This window comes from Perissodus microlepis, chromosome 15 (assembly GCF_051167445.1).
Source record: "Perissodus microlepis isolate ML-2025 ecotype Zambia chromosome 15, ASM5116744v1, whole genome shotgun sequence".
Lineage (NCBI taxonomy): Eukaryota > Metazoa > Chordata > Actinopteri > Cichliformes > Cichlidae > Perissodus > Perissodus microlepis.
The window spans coordinates 16,925,182-16,944,141 of NC_140475.1; the positions used below are offsets into that span (position 1 = coordinate 16,925,182).

Genomic DNA, 18,960 nt, shown 5'->3' on the forward strand with positions numbered 1-18,960 from the left:
ATAATGTTTTTAAGCTCACTTTCAGACGCTTTCTGTGTTGCTGAAGTAAAATCACATTTTGCCTGCTTAGCAGGAGTTGCCGCGGAGTTATCCATGGATGATGAACAAGAATCACTCAGAAGTGTTCGTCTATGCTCTCGTGTCAGGCGCTTCAGTAGATTACTCGTGCTATTAACAGCGGCCGATAGTTTTTTCTCCCCAGGACATAGCTTACATATTACTGTAATATTCTTGTCTGCTTGTTTCAGAAAAGTGAAGAGACGGGAATATTTCCATTTCATAAAGCAGCCACTCGCTTCAGCCGAGTCCGACATCTTCCGCTTTAGAATACAACTATGCAGCAAACTGGCGGGAAATGACGTACAGCTGCACTACAGCGATGTTAAAGCGGCAGAGTTTACTTTTACATTTAGAAGATAAATTATTGAAATTAAATAATGATATTCAGCGAGTTTAATTATTTTACAATGTAATGCAAGTACATTGTAAGTAACTGTAATTAGAATACCTGAAAATGAACAGTATTTAGTTACTCTACTTTTTCAGTGGAAAAGTAATTTAATTACAGTAACGCGTTACTTAGTAACGCATTACACCCAACACTGCTAGCAACCAAAACTATCTAAAGAAGGTTTTTGCCTCGGACAGGAAATACACACTTAGTGAAACGTGTTGCCAGAAGGTCACTGACTGGTCTGTGGGTCTTTTTTACTGGGTCTTTAGCAAACAATTTCCAGGCTAGTGCCATCAGCCTCCAGCAACCACTTGCCAACTGGTCAAGGATTTTCTGCTCATTGCCAGTAGCCTGTGTGACTGTGGCTATATTCACCAGTGACTTGTCCAGAATTGTGGAGAAAAGATAAAATCATGTGGTTAGTAGTCATGTGTTTGCAAAACCTCAATACATCTAGCACAAAGTACTCACAAAGCTGTAGGTGTAGCTACTAGTGTTGTCTTGTTTTGTGAGCAATGGCAGTAGAACCATCACTTTAAGACCTTAGCTCAAATAAATAAGATAAAAGGAAGGATAAAAAAGGACAATCTTCAAATTTCATATTTTCTTGTTTTGTTCCAAAGTAAAGAACACTGTTAAAATGTCACTTGAACCAGTCCTATATAAACTACCCCCCTACTGACAGAAGTAATGGTGTAATTTGAGAGATGAATAATTCTAGCATATCATCACAAAATACTGTGAACCTCCTTAAGAAAGCATTTATCCCTCACTATGAATCAAAATCATTGTTTCAGTGCAGTTTGTGTAATTGCAGTCTCACATCTGAAGTCAGCTATATTTACAAGAAGGTCCATAACTCTCTTCAGTCTGAAATAAGCAAACGTCTGTCAGGCCCAAAAGGCAGACAGAAGAAAGAAAGGCTCCCCACACAATGCAAAGAGAGGGAGATACGCGCCTCTACAGTTTACACAAACCCGAATGAAAACAGTATTCTTTTGTAATCTTATCTGAAAGATGTTGATCGAGCATCGGGGTGGGGGTGGGGTTGGTTCAGCCTATATTATGACTGGCTCCACAGACTGGCTCCTGTGATCCACTGATTGGACACAGCAACGTGGAGCCGCAGACTGGAAGGGGAAAAGGGAGAGAGAGAGGAGCAGTCGCCATCTCTGGACGAATCTCAACTAGTGATATCTGAAGAGGAAGCGGCGTAGATAACCTCACACTGGGGTACAGGTGGACCTAGTTCAACCCAGAGCTCGTCCTTCTCTATGTGAATCTGCACGTCTGAGAGAGACCTTATAAAGAAAAGACATGACACTTGAAGAATCCTTCATTTAAATCTGTGGGAGAATTGAGCAATAGCCGAGGTTGTTGTAGATGTTGGGGTAAAAAAGGCATTTTATCAGATTTAACTGCTGGTTCTATAAATCCATTTTATGTCTTTGTAAAGTATTCTGTTATTGATTATTGACCATGTCAAATAATTGTAGCACTGAGAATTTTCTTACATACAGCTAAAACAGTAATGACACAAAATGAGGTGGAAAAGTCAATGAAGGCATATAATTATACATAAATGAAGAACCCCGGAGAACCCTATTGAAAGGTCTTAATTACTTATTTTGTAGTATTAAAAACATCATTAAAACTGACAAAACCCAATACTAGCTTTACAATACTGCCAATTCAGACGAGTGTGTCCAATATTTAAACTTGGAAGCAAATAAACAAATATAGGATAGTTTTTTAAGGCAGAAATTACAAATCTGGAATGCATCTGAGCATCTTCTGGTTTCAGACAAAAGATGGTGGCATAAAGGTCACCTTTAAACGTGTTTGTTGTCTTATTCTCTTCTTATGGTTATTTTAAACAAGCCGTAAATTGTTACAAAGAGAAGAAGAAAGAAATGTTCTTCATAGCTTCAATCTTCTCCAGGCTCTTATCTGAAATTTTGTCTAAATATTGAAAGTGTAATGCTTCCTGAATTTTGTAATCATTGTGTTCTTTTCAGGGTGCGAGAAAGACGTACAGAAGGTTTGCTCTGACTCTCCTGAAGAATACCTGCAGCCATTTAAAGACAAGATGGAGGCTTTTGTGCTCAGTGGTGAGGAGTTACCATTCATTTAATGTGTTATGTAAAAACATCAATGAGATACAGTCATATTAAAAAAAAGAGTGCGCCCACAGTGCTTCCACAGGAATTAAGAGGGTATTTAGCAGCCAGATACAGCGAATAAAATGTGCTTGATTAATTGATCTCTATAAAAGTCGAGGTTCTGGTAGTTTCCTCAACTGGGTCATTCAGGCGTGTTGACACAATGCTATAATCTTCCCAGGGTTGGGCAAAACCCAAGACCTCTGGAACAATGTCCTTTGGACAGATGAGACCAAAGTGGAGATGTTTGGTCACAATGCACAGTGCAGCATGTGGCAGAAAGCAAAGACAGCACAAACAGCAGTCACATCAGCTGTAAGAGAAAACGAGACACATTCATATAAACAAATGCCCACAAGGCTCAATCAACAGAAACAGTGTTGTAAAGAAGTGTGGGCCAGAATTCCTCTATATGACTTTATCATTAAGAGAATGAGACTTCTAGTTACTGTTGCTAAAGGTGGTGCTACAAGCTATTGAATTATGGAGTCTACTTAGTTTTTGTTTCCCATGACATTTTTTGTAATGATTATTCCAGCAAGGAAATTAAATGTTGCGCACATCTTTTGAAATATGATTGAGAAGTACGGTCACATACACGCTGAATATTTGACATTATGAGCTCAGTTTTAAAAGTGTTAAAATCTTTTGAAAGACAGATTTGTGTTGTTTTGAATATCCTCCAAGCTCTGTGCAGCTTCTACTGCAATTAACATGTAATTGCCTGCTTGCACTTAAAAAACTGACTGCTCTTCTTCACATTCTTAATTATCCTCAATTATTTCCCCATAACCCCTACTCATGAGCAGATTATTAGATAGCCATACCGTCGACAGACATGTAAAAGTTCCCCCAGCCCTCATAGAAAAGCCAGAGTCATTGCTTCAAAGAGATATCTTTGTACCTGTTTTCTGTTTGCTGTTGATTCTTTTTTTTAAGTAATTTGTCATTCAATCAAGACATGTCTTTCCTTGCCTCTTATAAATGTAGTCTTTGTGTCTTTAGTAGCCTGAAAATTACCAATGGAGTGTCTTTGGTATTTGTATGTGAGGGAGACAGAATGAATTCAGAGTACAGCCTAGACACTCAGATAGGGATCAGACAGATTTGGCAATGGCTGAGACACACAGGCACTGGGCCTTCTATGGAGCTCTTTCACTGCAAAAAACAGTTAACTCTTATGAGCTGAGGAATTCCATGTTGTGTAAAATGTTTATAGTGACCCATTTCACGTTTGAGTATTCAGTGAATACTTAATAATTCTTCTTGTGAGCGTCATCTTTTTTCCTCCCCACCCAGTAACAAAGGTATCACAATCAAGTTTCAAAATCAGTGTCTTTAAGAGAGCCGCCTATTCAGATCATCATCTTTTGTCTATTGTCTCCCATTTGTTTTATTTGTTCTAAAACTACACCAGACAATTGGACTGCATGCAGGATCTTTTTCCAAGACTTTATCTTTTGTTCAAAGATTTGAAGTTTATCCTCCTGCATTCTCTTCCTCTTAGATAAATATAGATGTGAATTAAACCACAAGACTTTAAAAAAAGTCTTCAAACAAGAACTGGAATTTGGGTTTTATGAGAGGGTGTGTCTTTATTTACAAAAGTATTTCATTAGTGGGTAATTTCTGTAGCTTTTTAAAATTGATTTTTTTTTTTTTTTATTGTTCTGGACATTGTTCTGGGTCTGAAGGAGACTTCCAAAAGATTACAGAGAGACAGACACAGATAACGAGTAGCCTACCTGTTATTTGACATAATGGCATAATAGCAAGAATGGCTCCATTGACTGCATAATTGGTGTTTTAAGACCAAATGGTTGTCTGGCTCCATTAGACAAGGTCATCATCATACAAGAGGATCTTATTGTGTAACTATGAATAATTAGATTCACAGACTTTCCATAGAGTTTAAAATTAATCTGTTTTTTTTTTTTTTTTTTGAAAGTCTTGCAAAAACTAAACTTTTTACCTGCACACTTTTTTAACAGCACGAAAAGAGCACGCTGAAGCTTCTTATAAGATGATGACTGTACGAAAAAGGTAGGAAAATTAAGTTGTTCATTCATGTGCAGCATGCAGGTCTCTATCTGAATTTGGCTCCTACAGCTATCTGCAGTTCATCCATTCATAATATTGTGTCTATTTTCATCACTTTCCCATTTTCCCTCCCTTTTTTTCTTTTTATTATCTTGCAACTCTTTTTTTTTTTTTTTTTTTTTTTTTTGCCTTTTTAGTTATTCCCGTTGTTTTCCATTTCTTTTAGCTACGTTGTGACGCTTTGTTATTATATCTCTTTTTGTCTTTTTTTTCATGTCTATAAATATTTTCGTAGTAACAGGCCAAACATCATACCAACTAAATGGTAAAAGTCTGTTAAAGTTATAGAAGTGTAATAACAGGTATTACAGTGATCAACTGAAACAAAGTGCTGAGGAGGACAAAGCAGAGGACCTGGGTTATGTTTTTAGATGAGAGGAGACACAAACACTAAGATAAAATTAAATTTTGATCTTGATTTTTTTAAATACTTGTTTTCAGTTTCGAGGACTTGATCCTGTACTTTGGGCTAAAGCCTAAGACGGGGGAGACGGAGGTGACAGCTGGCTATTTCTTCATGCTCTGGTTTGAGTTTTCTGCCGACTTCAAGACCAGGTGGAAAAGGGAGAACAAGAATATCTCTAAAGAGAGGTAAGTAATAGCTGTGTGTGTGTGTGTGTGTGTGTCACCCTTTGTAAACAGTTTCACAAAAACCACCTCAAGGGGAATCACTAAATTAAAAACTAAAGAAATGTAATCCTCTAATAAAGACATTACCGATACCCTGTGTGGGAAAACAATGTGTTTGTCTTCACTTAATTATTGCAACATAAGAATGAAACATAAGAATTATATCTGATATTAGAAAACTGTTATGAATCCTTTTAGCTCTTTATTAGTCTTTTTTAACATTTAACCAGTCCAACATTAATCTGACACAAAAGGCAAATATCTCGCAGTGACATCAGTAAAGGTGATATTGTTTATATATTAGCTGGCATCAGTGTTCATCCAACATATAGGCGCATCTGTAACTGCAGGCTTAAAGAGTATTTTGCACATTTCGATTTCTATACTTTACTTTTTGCTGCATATTTATAGAATAGCTTGGCCTCATTGTGGTTCTCTGGAGTGTTTTCATTTACTAAATGCTTCACTTTGCAGGTTAAAAGAGGCTCAGCAGTCAGTGAAGAGGATTACCGGAGAGAAGAAGGTGGAGACGAGAAAGACCAACCCCAGCAGCCTGGTAAGACTGGAATCAGTTGATTTACTGAGGAAGCAAAAAGATTTGCCTTAGATGACATTTGTGGAATTAGGTCTTAAATGTGAAAAACAGATCAACTCATACCAACTCAGGAATTCTCTTGCAAAGTTACTTTTTTAGCATTGCTGCTTTTATCGACTTAATAGAAAATCTTTTTGGAAATGTCTTCTTTTCTCATTTAAGTCCAGTCTAAATTTGCTCCCAACAGAAAGAGCGACTGCGTCAGAAAGAAGCCAGCATATCTTCAACTTAAAGAAACCAAAAAAAAGTGTTCATATCCAAATCATTCTAACCACCGGATAATGTCCTCACAAAGCTGGATCCAACAGGATGTGAGCAAGGGTACCAAACATGCATGGTCCTTGAAAAATGTAGTTTATTTATTTACTTGTATTTGTTAAGTGGAAGATTTATATTATAACCATATTATAACTTGTCATCTAACATATATTTAAGTTTTAAATATTAAAAAAAATCTTCTGTGCAATATTTAGACATAAGTAATAGCTTCAACTGTGTATAGACAGATACATTTTTGCATCAAATCTAAAATGTAAAATCAAATCTTTTACAATATTTTTCCACAAATAAAATCATTGCTCATAGAAAACTGTGATACAATAGCTTGAATGCAGTTTTATTTACAAGTGCCATTACAATGAATGATACACAAATTATGCACAGCCATGAAATCAAGTGGCTTTTAGCAGTGCATGTATAAAAGTGTATGTCTCTAAAACCTTCAGCTCCATGTCCCACACAGTGGAAACAATGCAACCTCTGAAGTCATCTTATATTTTTGCACATCCATTAGCTTGTTGGGTTTTTTGTTTGTTTGTTTGGACAAATTTTGTCACTGGACTGCCGCAAACCAGCCTGCACCTCAACGGTTCGCATTGGCCTAAAACTTCTTGTCTGCAAATGCATGTGCCAACACATCCAAGTCTGTTTACACTCACAAAACTGCAAGCAGCGACTGATAATTGGCAGATGTTTGGTCATTGTGTGGTAAAGTTGTATTTGCAGGTCAAATTATCACCTTATACAGAACGTGACACATGAATCTCCCACTTAGCAGTGTGTACTGTCTTTTAGCAGATTTAGTGGTCAACTGTCTCTCCCCCCAAAAAGGCTCAAGCATGTTCCTCACTTTTCTATTCCAACTTATGCGCCTTTTAAGCAAAATAGACTTTCCCTTCTATATTTTTCACAGAAGACAATATTACTGGCCAGCATGTTTTAGTTTGTGGCTAATCCATATCGATAGTAGTGCAGCGGCACAGCTTTACGCGCTGGACTCGTTTCCTCTTAGTGCTGGGCGTCTGTCCCGGACAGAGGAGGGTGTATGTGACGGTGCTGAAGGCTTTGGGTTTGCAGGCCGAACAGGAGCGAAAGGCGTTTCCGTCCTGATACTTGTTCCGCGGGATGTAAAAGGAGTTGCACTGTCCGTAGCAAAACCTGTTAATGATGGTGCGGCGAAGGCAGCCCTCCTCCTCTATGGTCTGCTTGAGCGGCTGTGTCTTACACCAGTCCAGCCGCAGGTATCTACGCTCTGTGACGTGCAGCGCTTCCTGGCTGGACTCCGGCACTTCGTATGTTGAGGTTACTGGCCCCGTTGCGCGAGAAATTAATCCAATAAGAGGGGGCTGTACACACGTCGACGATTCATTCGGGCTGTGTTTGTTTGGCTGTGGAAACGCGCTTTGAAAGCTCTGAGCTTTCGTACTCTTCAGCGGGGTGAGTAGCAGTGCCAAAACGACTGCAAAACTCTGCACTGAATGTGTCTGCATCGTTGAACCTGAAAGGAAAACGGAACAAAAGTTAAGTCCTCGATGGAAAGGAATTTACGCACAACTTTTACGCACACATAAAGCACCACAGAAGCAAGCAGTGGATATTTTTTATACACAAGCTATATATATTATACACATTTCAGAACTAATATCTGTTAAGTGGAGTTACCTGTTTTTTTTTGGTTTGTTTTTTTAAAAACTCCTAGCGAGAAAACAATTATCCAGTCAGCATGCGTGTCTTCTAGAGGTCCGCCGTCCTCAGTTGTGGTTTTATGGATTACACAGTGAGGAGATATCCAATTTTGAGTTTCTCCAGAACACGCCCCCAAACCCATATCCTCTCCATCCTGCCTGTCTGTGAATGCAAATCAAAATCCTCTTCCAAACTTTGTTGATGCAGATAAACCGTTTATTTGGTTTAACAGAACAAAACAGAACACAACCATTTAGACAAGATGAAGCAACCCAGTGAATAAATACTGAACATGCTATAGTGAAGTATTTCACCATCATCCTTTGAATGGCAAAGTAAGACTTTTACCAGAATTACTTGCAAGTATTTGATTGGAAATAGAAATACACTTCTTACACAAGACACCAAAGTAATTCGTCACATACAAAATGAATTTGTATTAATAAACCAATCTCTGTACATCCAAGAAAAACTTTGATATAACATTCGTTCAGATCAATATATATTTATACATAGTATTGTTATGATAGAGGGATAGATATATTGTACACTGTCAGATCAGTATTTAACAGCATATATTCTATTATTTTAGGGTTGATTTAGGGTTAATTCTCTGGCAATGTGGTAGTGTGTTACATCTCTTAAAAATAAGAAAAGAAGCAAACAGTTGGTATAAATGAACTGAGATCTCCTTTTCCCCCTATAAAGAGCCCAGATCTTCAGTGTTTTAATAAATACAGTATGACAGATATCATGGCAGGCTGATCTTTTTTCATTCCTATATCTCACTTGTGAGCATTTCTGCTAAGAGACAGAGTTGTTTCAGGGAAAACCTATTTTATTGCCAAGGCAAGATTTCAAACTACCGACCAAAAATAGCTTAACCTGGAAAATTCAGAGTTATCAATCTTTAAAAAAAAGAAAAGAACAAGGTCCATTGTAATTGCTGTTTGTAAAGCTCTGAGATCAAGAAATAACTTTTTTTTTTAACCAAAAGACAACTTGAAATTTTGTTTCAGGGTGACAGATCCCATGTTTTTGCAATACAATCAAACAAAGCATTTACAAAACACACACAAAGACCCACTGACTGTTAACCAAAATGCTTAAATTATTAAAACCTTTTATCTGACAGTATGTTGTAATATTGCAGTGGGTATTGCAGGAGTTTAGGTTGTGGATTTGCTGGCAGCGGGGACAGAAGGTCCGTCTTCCTCCTCTTCCTCTGAGAAGTGAGGAACTGATTTTTTGGCAACGACATTGTCCAACCTCTGGCCCAATAAATATGGGTTGACACTCTGTGGACACAAGCATAAAACTGTTTGTACACAAACTTATAAACATGTCTATAAGTTGCATGCATCTGATTAAATTCAACAGAAATTCAAAGTGTGACTCTTGGCTTAACTCCCGCCAGGGGTTAAACTCAGTGCAGAGTGCTCAGTTTTGTGATTTCTCAGACACAATCCCACACAGGAAAAGCAAAAAGACAACCAAGAAATAGTATACCCGTTTTCTTCTCTTTGGTCCGCCCTTCAGTTTTTGGTACAAAAGTTCCTTGTTCTGAAAACAAAAGAATAAAAAAGCAGATTTCAGATCTAAAATCATGTATTCATTGTTTTACAGCTAGTCCATTTGTTACGCTCAACAAATTGTCTGAATGCTCCTTTTAGGGAATAAAAACAGTGTTCTCAGTGGGTAACTTCCTCAGACCAGACATATCAGAGGACAAACTGAGAAATGGATCCATGCTAATTACATGAAACTTTTATCTGATCTTTCAAATAACAGAAGTCTTGACTTTTTGTTTCTGCGGTTAGAAATGCAGCAGAACCCCAGAATCCACAAGTATGAGTACTGTTGCAATGTTGCCATCTCTGATGACAAAAAATGGCTTATATAAGCCTCTTTTGGCAAACAGCTGACACTGATGGCCTTTTTCTGACCTTGGAAAATTGACATGAGCCTCAAATGGTAAAAAAGCAAATATGGTCCAAATACCTCAAATTAATTAGGCGCCATGTTTGGCAGGTAAGATGATGCAGTTGGCAATCTGTAGTCTGTACTTTACCTTAAAGTGGCCCATGTGGTTAATAGTGAATAACACCCAAATATGTGAAGCAATATGGGAAAAGCTGACTGAGAATTCCAGCTGCGCACAAAGAAATGCCAAGTGATGATTCAATCAAAAGGGCTTTCCATTATTTCCAATCTTTGTTATTTTAACGTAACTGTCTGCAGTATCTACCAAAACTAAAACTGGGAAAATATTTGATTTTGCAAGTTTGCACCTTACAAAGAAATGAATAGCTTCTCGTTTTTATGGTAGTTTGATTTTAATGCATCCAACCTGGCCCGTGGAGATGTGGATTGCGATCGATTAATGATTGCTTGAAAACCTCGAGGGGTTTCTCTGTATTGTTGTACCGTCTTGACCTTACAATATAAAGCACCTTGAGGCAACTGTTGTTGTGATTTGCTCCTGATCATGATGACTCTGGTGTTCCAAATGCACATTTATTTGATCTCCTGCTGAAAAATATTTATGCAGTATTAATACTTTGTTGCTCTACTCTCTTTCATTTCATTATGAGATAAATCTTTCTGTGTTCTGGACTTCTTCTGGCTATCAAATAATCTGAGACTCTGGGCAGTAGAATAAATCAAAATCAATAAATCAAAATAAACCAAGTAATTAGTCTATAATTAAATTAATCGATTCCTGAGGTCCTGTTTTGTACTCACCCACTTTGCCAGGGCAGGGTAATCATGTTCTGGGTCAAACAGGTGCTGGTGTTTTTGAAACTCTCTGCTGAACTCAGCTGTGTCAGGAGCATTTTCCAAACATCCATCTGCTGCTGTGTATGCAATAAATAGGTAGCAGAGAGGGAGTCACTTTTTCTGTTCATTAGGCAAGCCATGTGTGTTCTGGAAAAGGCTAGCAGTGAATCAGAGAGTGATTAATGCACTTATTTATGTCATTACTTCCTTAAAGGCCAAAAAGAAGATGGAAAAACTATGCATATTCTTAAAAACAGCATTAATAGCAACATTTTCCATTAGCCCCATAAAAGGCCTGTGTTGATTCTGCAGAAATGAGTGTGTTTTTAAAAATACTGTGCACAGGGGAAGAATTCCTACCCGTCTTTCCCAGGGGACAGGGGTTTGGTGGGTCTGGGTAGCTGTGGTCATCACTGAAATCTTTGGGAACATTGTCCCCTGTGAGCTCTGCCACAATGTTGGGGATGTTTCCATAGGGGCCTAGATGCTGCAGTCCCTCATGGGCACCACCTGGTGGGGAAAACAGACACTACAGTCTCCACAAAATCATAAATGCAGCGTTACATGTCTTCCAAGTCCAAATAGCTTTGTTTACCAGGGGGGCAGCACAGAACTGTGGTCCCCCTTTCTTTCATGCATTTTTGATTGATTTTGAATGAATAACTGAGCTGTCATCATGATAGCAGGCAAGGAACTGTTCATATAATGTTGTATTATTAACTCTTGTATTATTCTAGGGTCTATACCTTACAATATAAAGTGCCTTAAGGGAACCGTTGTTGTGATTTGGCACCATATAAATAAAATTGAATTGAACTGAATAAGATTGTTAATAAAAATCTATGATGTGCCTGTAAGTCTGCACAGTTTGAAATCTCCACACATTTTAAACATTTATTTCTCAACATACGGTAGTCTTTATCACATCATCTTGCTCAGTGTCTGCTACACAGAATGAAGCATACAGGATCAAGATTAGCCTCTTAACCTGCTTGCAGCCTAATACTGTTCTCAGTCTTTTTGGTACTCAACTATATCAGAGGTCAGAGGTCAAGGCAAACCATATTAACTCTAAATGTGATTATACTGATAACTGTGAGCAATTATAAACATAAAGCAAGTTTACAATTAACCTTATATGATATTATGGCCATTTTTTGTTAGTGTTCTTTTAATGTCATCAGACAGAAAAGACTGATGGTTTTGCAGATTGTTTTTTAATCATGCTAAGTTGTGGTGGGTTATTTCATAGACACAGAGTCACATCTGACACCACTTTACTGTCTTAAACAACTACTGATAGCTAAACCATTCATAGACTCGTCTCTTTTTGTTAACAGCTCACTGAGTGCGTGTCCTCTCCCTCTCCACTTCTTCCTTATTGTCCATTAGCTACCACTTTGATAGAATAAATTAGCTGTAGAGTATGGTGTGGACTAAACCACTTGGCTTCATTTGTAAGGGGTGAAAAACTGCAAATAAAAACAAACTTTTAATTTTAGGCTTGCAAGGATCCCTCCTGCCACTTTTCCAGCTATGATGGCCCTAATGTTTATATCCATTGGGTTTAAGCATTCAGTATTTTTCTGGTCTCAAGGGGATATGAAAATCTGTTACCCATTTTACCCATCCATAAGTCAATATTTCAGGTTATCTGAAAATTTCAAGTTTTCCTCAAGTTTTGATTTTATTAGATTTTATCCACAAGATGTAAATTTGAAAAAAATAAATAAATAAATAAAATAAAATAAAAAATACAGAGTTAAGACAGATGAAGTGGTGGGGAATACTTCCAATATTCTTAAACTAGAAGATCCTTAATAAATCTCTATAACATACCCTGTATGCTCTGAGGCCCAACAATGTTGGTAGCCTGGTGTGCAGGATACTCCACCCTGGGCCGAGCAATGCCGAGCTGCTCCATGACACCGTGCAGGAGGCGCTGGATGTCGGCCTCAGACACCTGGTCAGCCGTACGGGGACTGCGGGCTGGAGCTCTGCCGAGCTGTAGGCACAGCAGGAGGCTGAGTAACGATAACCGCACCGCCGAGCCCATTTTCGTTATCTACAGGGAGAAACACACACACTCACAGTAGCCCACAGATGTTTATTCATGTACAAACACGGATGAATTTCCTGTTATAAACATATACGCAATTATTTGTGGATAAAAAAGATCCACAATACGACAAAATCGCCTGAATTGAATGTCATTGTGGGCAAAAGAAACAAACAAAAACAAGGCATCATGTGGTCCGCAAAATGAATAAATCTTTGATGCGCCACTTACTCTGTAAACAGAGCCATTAAGGCCGTTGTGAAAAGCCTATAAATAGCTCCCCATCAACCAAAAACGGCTTCACTTATAATGAAACTCAATATAAACATGTAATTACATAGATTTTTATTTATTGTTGTTACAAAGGAATCGCGAAGGATCAAAAATCAGATTTCTGCATTTCCCCTTACCTTGTTTGCGTTTAAGGAGAACCCTGCCTGCTGAGGGAGACCTCCGTCAAGTCGTCCACAAAGAAAACGCACATTTCCGGATCTTCAAAATAAAGCTTTACAAACGCGGAGGAACAAAAAGCCAAACACAGATTTTCGTCTAAATTCACTCTGTCCCAAGTTGATTCACCAATGTTCTGCGCATTATTCGTTTATGGGCAGCGTTTGGTGAACATTTATTCATTTTTCGTCTCGTTTTGTTTTGAAGAGTTGATTTCTGATGTCTTCATACATGGACATTTTACAACCTTGCATCCGTCTCGTTTCACGGTTCAGATGCAGTTGCCAGGAAACAGCAAATCCACTTTTCCCATTGGCTACGACAAAGTGCCATTTACTCTTCGGGAGCTCTACACTGACGCTACAAATCCGAGCCCAAATACATTTTTCCCATTTAGTAGTGGCTACTCTGTTTTCCATGTTCTTATATTTCACAATAATTTCTTTCTTTTTAACAATAAAGAAAGGAAATGGGACTCCTCAAAACTGGGTTCGGCTATAATACACAGAAAATTTAATAAAATTGACTTTAGGAAAGGAGAGAGACTAAAAATATATCTTTATTTAATGAATAATGTATGGGAAAGCCGTACATACATTGTTCAGTCTCTTGTTACACAAATACAGTTAAAAAAAACTAAAAAAAAAAAAAAACTAAAAAAAAAAAAAAAAAAATCATAAAACATAGCTTTTTTTCCACCTAAACCACTCTTGTCAACCTGCTGGTTGATCAGAGGTCTTGACTTTAGGGAAACAAGCATGAATTATAGTGACGAGCGTCTTCTCCAAAGCGTGAGCTTTAGTTTTCCTGCAGGAGAGCCATCGACACCTCTGGTGAACCTGGTGATGATCCATATGTAAAGCACAGAGGCACATTGAACAAATACACAGCAGACAGTGCGCATTTGGCCAAAGCCGATAAGCACCATGGTTTATTCTACAGTTAACATTTGCTTTACTTGAAGCGGCTCCTTGAAACCAAATGCTGAAACCAAGTAGCATCAACTCTAAGCCTTAGCTCTCTAATTTGTCACTGATGTTAGAGTGAACACTGAAGTTAAATTTATAAACCTTTACCGTTTACCTTTTTAGACCATCTTGTGGCATCTTGTTTAACTTTTTTTCAGCTGCAATGACATCATCCAACAAAGCTGCTGCAGGCCTGAAGCTTTGATCTAGAAACGGTTTTTAGATTAGACTGCACAAATAAAATATTCTCACACATTCCAGTCTGATTCTTTCGCCATATAATTACCTGCTGAAGGCATGTAGGTCCTGAACAAAAGGATGTTGGGGAAAGAATCCAGGCCAAGGCTTCTCCTCAGCGTTGGTCTGTCTCCTGATGTGGACCCGTGGCTCTGCTCTGGTGGCCTGAGCTTTGACCCTCCCTGAATCAAGGGCACCGTCTTTACAGAGCGCATTCCTGCATGTGTTTGAGAAATTTAAGCTCGAGAACTCAAATAGTAAAAACTGGTTAAACATAATTTGAACAGAGTGATTTGCTCAGTAACTTCTGTGGTCTTTTTACCTTTGAAACTGTGCCGCTTTTTACTTCTACTTTTGGAGCCAACATCTTTCACAAAATGGAAGTTCATCAGATATTCCATACTATCGATTACAGTTTTGGGAATCACACCTATTGTCATACAGATTAAAACATTGCATATAAAGCCACTGGAAATTTGTTTATCAACACCAAATAACTGGTCTTTTACCAAATAAATGAGGATTTTCAATGAAGGTGTGCAGAACAAGAACTCTGAGCTCAAGCCGTCCTTCAGACATCTCTGTCGTGTTTGGCGGGGGTAATAGACACGGAGCAAAGACTATAGCCAGGTTGGAGCTGGTCATCAAGTTCTCGCTGCATCTGACAGCAGTACATACAGTGAAGAAAAACAATATCAGGTCTCCTGAACTATCGTGTTATTTCCATCTAAAGCACACAACCTGGGGCAGAACCAGCTTTGATAGCAACACTTGTTTCCTAGACAAAAAGGACTTTAAATCGGCATTTTTTGTGTATGCGACTAATTTCTGCTAACGTTTAATTGAAAAAAAATCCTTTCATACCTCTGGGAAACTTTTGCTAAGTAGTCGAACATGTAATGCAGACAGGAGGCGTTTCTTGCAGGAAGGAGACAGGACAGCAGCTGGAGGGCTGCCATCCTGTCCTGTAGGTTGGGCAGAGACTGAGCTTTGAGCAGAGCTGCATGAAGCTCCGAGGGAAACAGCGGCTCTGGCAGCTCCCTGCAAAACTGTTTGATCAGAGTGGCCACATCATAGGGGAGGGCAGTGGACAGACAACTCTCTCCTCGATTCAGTTTGGCCTAAACCAGACACAACAAGAGCAAAAAAACAAAAAAACAAAAAACAAAGAGCATATCTGCATGTAGTGTTGTTGTAGTAGTTTGTCTAGGTATAACCAGATTAAACTGTTTAATAGATATGATTAACATTAGAAACACCCATTCACAGTTTCAACAAAAACACACCCTTTTTGGAGGATTCGTAAAACTATTTTATTTGACTGCATTTGTACCCTACAAACATGTGGCAACTACTGCAAATGTAGAAGTGTAGGTGACAGGTCAGTAAAGTGACTTAAACCACTAGATGGCACTATTGCTCCAGAAAATATTGTGGAACTGAGACTTAAAAAAAACAAACAAACAGTGAGACTCTTACCCTGAGAGTCTTAATACGAGCAAGACAGCCTGGTTTTCTGAAAAGGCCCACAGTCCCACCACGCTCCAGAAGGAAAGAACAAGCGTCCACCAAAAAGCTGGGATACAAATTATTAAGCAAAGCTTTAGAAGTGTTCCTCCCAAGTTACATTTAATGATTTCCCTTTTCCACTCACCAAGGTACAAGCCCAAATTCAGGAATGTAACACCTGGGCAAATTTTCCAGAGGAACACCAAAGATCTTTGAACCGCTGATCATCAGTCTCTCCCTTTTCTTCTCAAGACTCTTGACAGAGATCCCATAAAGGACTTGAAGGTGGAACCGAATGACATTGCTGTCTGTAAGCTTCATGATTTGACCGGAAGCAAAGCAAAACCTAAGCACATTAACGGCCTTTCACCGTGGTACCACAATCTCTGCAAACTCAGTAATGAGTAAAGGAGGTGGGCTTTATTATTCTAATCCGTATCACCTGCCACACAGGAAGTGAGTGCTGAAGGGAAAGTGATGCATTCAGGAGTGGTGTAAAACGTGGGTCACTTTAGATTACTATTGAAACAGTTTTACAGTAATTCTTGTTTTCCGGAAGTGGGTGTTTCAGTTTCACAACATCTTTATATCAGCAGTGTTTCAGCAGTATTTCCCCACATGTACGACAAACATTTGTAAAAGTGCAGAAGACTGTAAAGTTGTAGCCAAATACTGTTTTAGATCTTTCAGTATTGATCGCAGTGATACTAATAAATGCTAGTGTGAATGCACTTGTTTGAACATACTTGAGTGCCATCTCCCAAATCTAGAACTGATTAAATGCATTTTCACTGAAAACGTACCAGCACTGGGGCCGATAAAGTCATCACCACAAAATTACTGCCTAAATGTTGGAACCGCTGACATCAGTGGCTGTGCAAGACATTTATGATTATTCACAGATGTAGCCTACAAATTCCTCATTCCCAGAATTTTCTTTTGCTGGAAATTATACCACCTTATACTACATAATGTGGGTTTGGCTCTTAAAAGGCCAGTAGCTTAACAGAAGCAGCATACTGATGGCGTTGTAGCCAAGATGTTATTTAGTTGGTGGGTTGTGGGAGTGCAACTAACAAAAAAAGTGATTCTAAAGCATTAATGTTTGTCGTTAAAGGGTTCAAACTCCCACTATCATCTTTCTGAAGTATGCTGCAATTAGACTGAAGCTTTTTAGAAGTGAAGGTGACATTTTGGCTCTAATTTTGCCATTTCCATGCCTCGAACTTTTTCGAACTCCTCCTTGGGATTTGGTCGTATAAGCTTCATCTTTGGTCAGTGTCAACTACACAACTGGGCCATCTTAAATTGCGGAGCTTTTGAGTTTTCGTGATACGGTGAGGCCGTGGCGCCATGGCGAATTTCGATGACTCGCCATGAAAATCTTATTGACTCTTATTTTGTCATACATTTTCTGACCTTGACCAAAGTGAACATGATAAGGCTCCACCCCTGAACATATTTCAACTGCCATATTTGACATCAGGGACAGCGCCACCTAGTGGGAACAGGAAATGTCATGTTTTACACTTTGGGGTACAGTAATGTGATGTTTTACATCTGCAGCCTCAAATTTCTCCAGGAAAGCCTTAAGGAGTTGGTCTTGGGTTACAGTGAAAACTGTGACTTTTCACAAAAGGGTGTTACCCCAGCAGCATGGCGAACTTTCATGTCTCGCCATGAAGAAACAAATTAGTATAACTCAATGAAATCCAGTCTGATCAGCACCAGACTTTACAGGCATGATGTCAGACCCGCCCTGAACAGATTGATTGTCGGGAATACGCAGAGCGCCACCTAGTGGCAACAGGAAATGTCATGGCTTTAATTTTGATGTACTGATTTTCACAGGTTCATCGTGGCCACCTCAAAAGTGGTGAATATCACCATCAGTGCCTCATGATGCTTTAGTGCGAAAATTGTGACTTTAAACTGAATGGTGCACCCTGATGGCAACGCGGTTCATCATGAACAATGAAGTTGCTTTTCAGGGGCTTGGAAAGTTTAAAAAGTCTTGAAATTTGGTGCACACCTCCAATGTGATGAGGGCTTTTTTGTTATGTGATCATTTTCATTGAATATCCCAAAATGGCTCCACAGCGCCCCCTACAAAATTTCAAAACCACAGCCCCTGCTCTGTGTTTTCTGTATGAGTCTGAAACCTGGTAAGCTTATAGGAGATATCAAGATGTACAAAAAAGTCTCTTGGAGCAATATCCCAAATCCAACAGGAAGTCAGCCATTTTAAAATTAATGTGCAATTTTGGCGACATTTTCCCCTCTTTTCAGGCACCGTACTTTGACGAACTCCTCCAAGAGATTTCATCACATTGATGCGATCTCCAGTGCGTGGAATCTAAAGACCTTTGTGATGTTAAATTGGGAAGCTTTTTACATTCAGGGAAACGGGGTGGTCATGGCGGCACGTAGAGTTTCAATCACTCGCCAAAAAGCAGTAATCTGCTGTCACTCAAAAACACAATGTTCAATCTCTCCCAAAGGTCATAGGCGTGATGAGACTCGAGCTCGGAAATGTTTGTTATGCCATTTGTCAGTAATGGTTAGAGCGCCACCTAGTGGGACGACTAACTAATCATGATTGAACGAGGTGAAATGTTAGCTGGTGGTTAAATGCATGAATTCCATCAATGTGACATCAGATCGGACGTGCTGGTTTCAGGTGTTGGGCGTGGCTCGACACGCCGGGGGTGCGAGGGCCCTCATAACGCTGCTTGCAGCTTTAATTAGGGCCCGAGCACTGAGAGTGCGAAGGCCCTATTGTATCTGCTCCGTTTCTTATTATTAGGGCCCGAGCACTAAAAGTGCGAAGGCCCTATTGTATCTGCTCCGTTTATTATTAGGGCCCGAGCACTAAAAGTGCGAAGGCCCTATTGTATCTGCTCTGTTTATTATTATTAGGGCCCGAGCACTAAAAGTGCGAAGGCCCTATTGTATCTGCTCCGTTTATTAGGGCCCGAGCACTAAAAGTGCGAAGGCCCTATTGTATCTGCTCCGTTTATTATTAGGGCCCGAGCACTGACAGTGCGAAG

General features: G+C 39.1%; 4 protein-coding genes across 8 annotated transcripts in view; 1 reads left to right on the top strand and 3 right to left on the bottom strand.

The window, feature by feature from the left end:
- The window catches only part of fmn1 (formin 1), a 30,576-nt gene extending 24,336 nt beyond the window's left edge, over positions 1 to 6,240 (top strand). For both annotated transcript variants that reach the window (XM_084952478.1, XM_084952479.1), the window contains 5 exons: positions 2,473 to 2,565; positions 4,608 to 4,659; positions 5,158 to 5,307; positions 5,821 to 5,902; positions 6,129 to 6,240. In XM_084952478.1, coding sequence (XP_084808604.1) covers positions 2,473 to 2,565; positions 4,608 to 4,659; positions 5,158 to 5,307; positions 5,821 to 5,902; positions 6,129 to 6,173 — 422 coding nt within the window. In that variant the 3' untranslated portion in view covers positions 6,174 to 6,240. The remainder of the gene's footprint in view (positions 1 to 2,472; positions 2,566 to 4,607; positions 4,660 to 5,157; positions 5,308 to 5,820; positions 5,903 to 6,128) is intronic.
- Positions 6,241 to 6,519: 279 nt separating this feature from the next.
- On the bottom strand, positions 6,520 to 8,032 carry LOC146371983 (gremlin-1-like). Its single transcript, XM_084952488.1, has one exon. It carries the CDS (start codon positions 7,708 to 7,710, stop codon positions 7,171 to 7,173), a length of 540 nt encoding a protein of 179 aa, XP_084808614.1. The 5' UTR covers positions 7,711 to 8,032; the 3' UTR covers positions 6,520 to 7,170.
- Positions 8,033 to 8,100: 68 nt separating this feature from the next.
- On the bottom strand, positions 8,101 to 13,264 carry scg5 (secretogranin V). 2 transcript variants are annotated; one of them, XM_084952485.1, is made up of 6 exons: positions 13,157 to 13,264; positions 12,527 to 12,752; positions 11,048 to 11,197; positions 10,652 to 10,764; positions 9,416 to 9,469; positions 8,101 to 9,204 (listed from the first exon to the last, which is right to left on the bottom strand). In XM_084952485.1, the coding sequence occupies exons 2-6, from the start codon at positions 12,741 to 12,743 to the stop codon at positions 9,076 to 9,078; spliced, it is 663 nt and encodes a 220-aa protein (XP_084808611.1). In that variant the 5' UTR covers positions 12,744 to 12,752; positions 13,157 to 13,264; the 3' UTR covers positions 8,101 to 9,075. The 2 variants fall into 2 exon arrangements, with proteins under 2 accessions (XP_084808611.1, XP_084808613.1); XM_084952487.1 differs by lacking the exon at positions 13,157 to 13,264 and adding an exon at positions 12,978 to 13,150.
- A 582-nt stretch (positions 13,265 to 13,846) lies between these two features.
- Positions 13,847 to 16,312, bottom strand: LOC146371985 (inactive Rho GTPase-activating protein 11B-like). Of its 3 annotated transcripts, none has more exons than XM_084953881.1 (8): positions 16,056 to 16,312; positions 15,881 to 15,977; positions 15,266 to 15,522; positions 14,911 to 15,062; positions 14,724 to 14,768; positions 14,451 to 14,618; positions 14,280 to 14,370; positions 13,847 to 14,035 (listed from the first exon to the last, which is right to left on the bottom strand). In XM_084953881.1, the coding sequence occupies exons 1-8, from the start codon at positions 16,229 to 16,231 to the stop codon at positions 13,960 to 13,962; spliced, it is 1,062 nt and encodes a 353-aa protein (XP_084810007.1). In that variant the 5' UTR covers positions 16,232 to 16,312; the 3' UTR covers positions 13,847 to 13,959. The 3 variants fall into 3 exon arrangements, with proteins under 3 accessions (XP_084810007.1, XP_084810008.1, XP_084810006.1); XM_084953882.1 differs by having other exon boundaries at positions 14,724 to 14,831; positions 15,266 to 15,450; positions 16,056 to 16,311; XM_084953880.1 differs by having other exon boundaries at positions 13,848 to 14,035; positions 14,724 to 14,831; positions 16,056 to 16,310.
- Positions 16,313 to 18,960: the final 2,648 nt, after the last annotated feature.